General features: G+C 37.6%; 1 protein-coding gene across 1 annotated transcript in view; it reads right to left on the bottom strand.

The window, feature by feature from the left end:
• Positions 1-1174: 1174 nt before the first annotated feature.
• LOC105537275 (putative V-set and immunoglobulin domain-containing-like protein IGHV4OR15-8) overlaps positions 1175-5433 on the bottom strand; it is a 12086-nt gene continuing 7827 nt past the window's right edge. Inside the window, exons 3-4 of the mRNA XM_011976855.1 lie at positions 2700-2741; positions 1175-1313 (exon numbers count right to left, since the gene is read on the bottom strand). Coding sequence (XP_011832245.1) covers positions 1175-1313; positions 2700-2741 — 181 coding nt within the window. The remainder of the gene's footprint in view (positions 1314-2699; positions 2742-5433) is intronic.

Raw genomic sequence — 5433 nt, 5'->3', positions numbered from 1 at the left:
GTTTTTGTGAACAGTAGAAGCTGACTTCAACTCCGATAGCTGGGGTAACCATACACTTGAAACCCAACCCTGACTGGATTCACAGAAATGTGGTTAATGAAGGCCCAGCAGAATGTAATATGTGATTGTCTCCAGGAAGAAAATAAATACAAGAAAATAAGTAACAAGGGAAATGCAAACTGGAATTCCACATACATTACAATTTCATTAAAAGTGAAAGGCAAGTAAAATTATGTCATTAAAAAAAAAGATCTTGAGACAATTCTCAACACATTCATATTTCAGGGCACATTTTACAAAGTTTCTCTGCTAATAACCATGTGATATGCACTAAAAACATAGATCTATACAAAGAAATTAAGATTGTAAAAAAAAGGGAACATCAAGATGAATTGTAATTTTTATCTTTGTAATTGTTATAATGTATGGGTGTAAAGTGATGCAACATGACGTATTATATTTTATAGCATATATAAGTGCAAACTGACAGTAAGAAAGACTGGTTGGAAGGAGGATTTCAAAGTATACAGTTACACTATCTCTGTACTTCCGATCAAGGCCATCACAGTATTTACATTATAATCTTATTATATACAATTCTTATTGTAAAATTTATGGTAATCCATACCATATTTATAAAAAGTGAATTATATAATCTGTTAATAGAGAAATAAACATCATAAAATGCTAATTTAAACAAAACTAAAAGAAAAAATAACATTGGTTTTAAAATAGAATTTATTATAGTTGCTTAAAAAAAGCAAGACCCAACTGTTAGCTTTGTACAAGAAAGTTATCCTATATATTCACAAATAGAAAAGATAAAGATGGGAAAACATGGATTATGAAAATATGAACCAAAAGAAAGCTATAGTAGCTGTGTACATTTCAGAAAAAGTAGACATCAAAAAACACTTTTAGGACTTAACAGGTACTACATAGGATAAAGTTACCAGTTTTTTTGAAAGACACCAAAAAAGACTTAACAAATGTATAATAGGTGAAGAATGCACCATTCATTGTGATTTACAGAACAAACGTGATAAAAGAAGTAAAGATGTCAGTGAGACCATGCATGTAAGAGTGCACGTAAAAACTTCCTCTTGAATTTCTCCCTGTTGCCACCCACAGCAGCCCTGGTCATGGAGCCTGCTGGACCAAGCTGATACTGCAGTCAGTGAAGGTGAATCCAGAGGCTTTGCAGGAGAGGCTCAGTGAACCGCTGGGCTGTACAATTTTTCCACCTCAGAGTCCACCAGTGAACTTCACACAGGTCTTCTGCAAACACAGAGGGAACAGACTGAGAACAGCCCCTGTGGAGCAGCCACAGCTGTACCTGATTCACAAGGGACACTAATATTGAGGGTGATGAGAAGGGAAGCCCAGATCAGTGCAGACCCCATGGTGAGGACACTGAGGAAGGGCATAGATGTGGGGTGGCTCCTCACCACGGCCTGAAGGAACAGGGGATGGGCTGCCTTTTATAAGGAGGGGAGGGGACACATTTCCATGTCTTTCTTTTTGTGGTCATGGGTGCACCGCTCAGCATTGCTCATCTATCCTCTGTGTCTACATTTCAGAGAGGGCAGGGTCAAAGGATTCTTGGGTCTGGATGCACAGGGTTAATCTGCCCATCACTCTTTCTCAGTCTCTAATGTGGACACTGTCCAGGTATCTTCATAGCAGCAAACATTATCGACAAATAAGACCAGTAAGAACATAAGAAATACGTTTCCAGAGAAAACAGGCATCTGTCTGTGATTAGTACATTTAGAGTTGGAAACCACTGTTCCTGACAATGAGGCAAAGTTAAGTTAAAATGAAAAAAAAATGTGTATCTACATCTTGTCTGGAAGGAGTTTTATAATTATAATTATCTTGATATCATTTTGCTACAAAATTATTCAACATTGGATATATGTTCTTGTGTCAGCAGTCAATGTGGAAATGTGTGTACTTATCTGAGTGAAGAGTTCACAAGGAGACATGTTTGCTTGTCTGAGACGAGAGTCCACATGAGGAAATGTCTGTTTTCTGAGGAAAGAGTAATTGTAAGGACAGATGTGGTGGTCTGAGGAAAGAGTCCATGTGGGGACATGTGGGTTTGTCTGAGGGAAGAATCCACATGAGGAAAGATGTGTTTTTCTGACAGAAGAGCCCACACGTTGACAGGTGTGTGTACCCATCTGAGGGTAAATGTCCATTCAGGGACAGTGTATGTCTGAACTGAGCTGAAGTTTGGGGAAAACTTTTCTCAAAGAAAGAAAAGAATGTTCTGGGTTGTTTGCTTGTCAGGAAGAAAAAGCCTGGGCCACATAGAAAGTAGATTTTGTCTTAATTAAAGGTCTTCATTGAATGGAAACATCATATATGCAAGTCAGGAAAATTACTTCATTCTTTGCTGCATGTATCTCATAACATTCCCATGGTCCCAAATACATTATTAGATAATTTTATAGAGTATGCATTTAATCCAGAGGTTAATGAACTGCTAAATATATTTTAATTGTATATATTTAGGTTTATATTTCCCATCACGAAATTATGAGCTTAGACAAATTAATTGTGTCATGTCTCAACCGTTGCATATCACTAGAATATTCTTACTCTTCTTAAACAGAGCCTGTTTTACTTATTTTACACCCACCCTCTAAATTCCTGGAATATCCTGTTTACTTGACTCTAGTTTTGGCTTTTACAGAATTTCAAACAAATGAAATGATATCGTGTAATTGAAATGACTTCACAGAAGAAAGTGGAAAATGAAGTTGCTGACATAAGTAACTTTGAAAATGAGGAGATTCTGTAAGTTTTAATTGTAAACCACACATAAGCACTCTATTCTAGTAGATAAACATGTTTCCTACAATGGTACAACATTACATTTCTGATGCTGCTCTGCATGTGTCCTGAAATTGTGCAGCTAAGTAATAAAATGGCATATGGTGGGATGGGATTCCTCACTTTGCAGTGGGTGGTTATAGACAGTCAAGGAAGGAAGACTAGAAAGGTCCATGTGGTAACATAGTTGGGTGGAGAGTCCAGTGTCTTCTCATTTTTAATGTAATCAAGTTACAGAAGATTAGATACATAAACAGTTTTGAAGTGTCCATAAACATGGGTTCATGTAAACATGCACATTTACTAGGCTGTTTCATTGAGAGGTCCCAGAAGTACTTACACCTCATTAAAAACACACATACCCAGTATCACAATATTTTATTGTAATATTATTCTTTAAAATCAGAAACAAGCACTCTTTATAAAAATGACTAATTCTATGTATGAAAAAGGTAATATGGAAAATGAGCTTAGAATTTATTATAATATCCAGGAAACAGGGAAGTGTTCAAAAACAAAAGGATGAGCTGTGCTGTAAGGATGCAGGATGCAAACTAAATCAGTGCCCAGCACCTAATAAAGCTGTGGCGATTTGAACAATAAAATGAATAATGTAGCATGGATCTTTTTCAGACTATGGAATAGACATCCATAAACCAATACGGTTATTAATAGATGATTAAATAAACAAACAATGGGAAGAAGAACACATCTCCTTACAGAAGTCTTCCAAATATCTCGGGAGGATAGTCCTCCAATCAATAGGTGAAGGCTAAACACTCATGAGTTGATTGTGGCCTGAGATTAGAGACACGGAAAAAAAAAATCACTAATAGTGTATTTTATAGTGAGATTTCACATATAATGCCAAATACGTGATCTATGAATGAATAATTTTTTTTGGTCTAAATTTGTTTAAACACACACACACACACACACACACACACACATACACACACATACAAACATTTTTCTTCAATATCCACTGATAAGGGAGAAAAAGGCAACCACAGACTGGGAGAAAATACTTCCAAGTCACATGTTTGTTAAATCAATCCTTTTCATTTGTTTTGTTTGTTTTTTTCTGTTTGTTTGTTTGGAGACAGAGTCTTGCTCAGTTGCCCAGGCTGGAGTGCAGTGGCGCGATCTCAGTTCACTGCAAGCTCCATCTCCTGGGTTCATGCGATTCACCTGCCTCAGCCTTCGGAGTAGCTGGGACTACAGGCGCCCGTCACTACACCTGGCTGATTTTTAATTTAATTTTATTTTTAGTAGAGATGGGGTTTCACTGTGTTAGCCAGGATGGTCTCGATCTCCTGACCTCGTGATCTGCCCATCTCAGCCTCCCAAAGTGCTGGGATTACAGCTGTGAGTCACCCACCCCGGCCAATTTTTTAAATTTGTTAAATGACTTTTATAATCAATATGCAAGTAAACTTACAACTAATCAAAAGAAAACAATGCAGTTAAAAATCAACCAAATATCGGGAGAGGCATCTCACCAAAAATTATATAAAAATTGTTAAATATGATTTTTTTATTAAGAACATGTGCATTTAAAGAAAAATTAAATACAATTACTCACCTATTAGCATGGTTAAAACTCACAAATCTCATGAGGATAAATGGCAGTATGAATGTGGAAAAACAGGAAATGTCATGCATTGATGGTAGGAATTCAAAATGTTACGTGCACAAAATGATAGTTTTTGGCATTTTTAAAATAGAGATAAAAGTAGAGTTAAAATGTGAACTTGTGTTTGTGTTCCAAAATATTTACAACATTGATTCAGAAATTGATGTTTACAAAGATTGATTCAGAGGAAGTTCTGTATCAGATATCTTAATTTGATTCATTCTACAATCTCTGAAATTTGCTTACGGAATAAATGCTATTTGAAAAATCTCTCAAATAACTAAAATCCCATCCACTCAAGCCCTTGTCCAAAGTTCTGTCGTACCCAATACAAAACATAACTGGTAAAGGTGTATCTGGAAGCCTTCCAGGAGACCTTCACTGAGGACCCAGGCTTCCTCACCTCAGCCCCAGACTGCACCAGCTGCACCTGGGAGTGGACACCTGTGGGGAGGACACAGGAATGGATGAGAGCCCACTTGACTGAACTCAATCCCCTTCTCATCACTGGGACTTGGGAACCCCTTACCTGTAGCTGCAGCCACCAAAAGAGGATCCTCCAGGTCCGATCCCTAATGAGGAGCTGTGCTCTCAGGGGCTTCTCTGGGACAGGGATGTGGTTATTGGGTGATGCTCTCAGGGCTGAGATATATACATAATTACCTCCGTGGATCTCAGGTTATTTGTATATTCATGAGTCAGAGCATTTCATAGCTCAAGACCCTGATCCAGGATAAGAAACAGTAGATGAATGACACATCAGCCTTACATGAGTGGGATTCTGATGGTCCAAGCACTAATCCTGCTTGAAGAAATGGATGCTGTACTCCATTTACAAACTTTTTGTGGCCAGTCGTCCTTTCACTGAAAAGCAAGCACCCAGAGGACATGCTCCTCACTGTGAACCCACATTTGATTAGCATGGAGACCACATGGATGATTTCTGGAACCATCAC

The sequence above is a fragment of the Mandrillus leucophaeus genome, unplaced genomic scaffold, assembly GCF_000951045.1.
Source record: "Mandrillus leucophaeus isolate KB7577 unplaced genomic scaffold, Mleu.le_1.0 Scaffold1022, whole genome shotgun sequence".
Taxonomy (NCBI): domain Eukaryota; kingdom Metazoa; phylum Chordata; class Mammalia; order Primates; family Cercopithecidae; genus Mandrillus; species Mandrillus leucophaeus.
The sequence above is the reverse complement of the archived record's forward strand: the minus strand, read 5'-3'. Positions and strand labels throughout refer to the sequence as shown.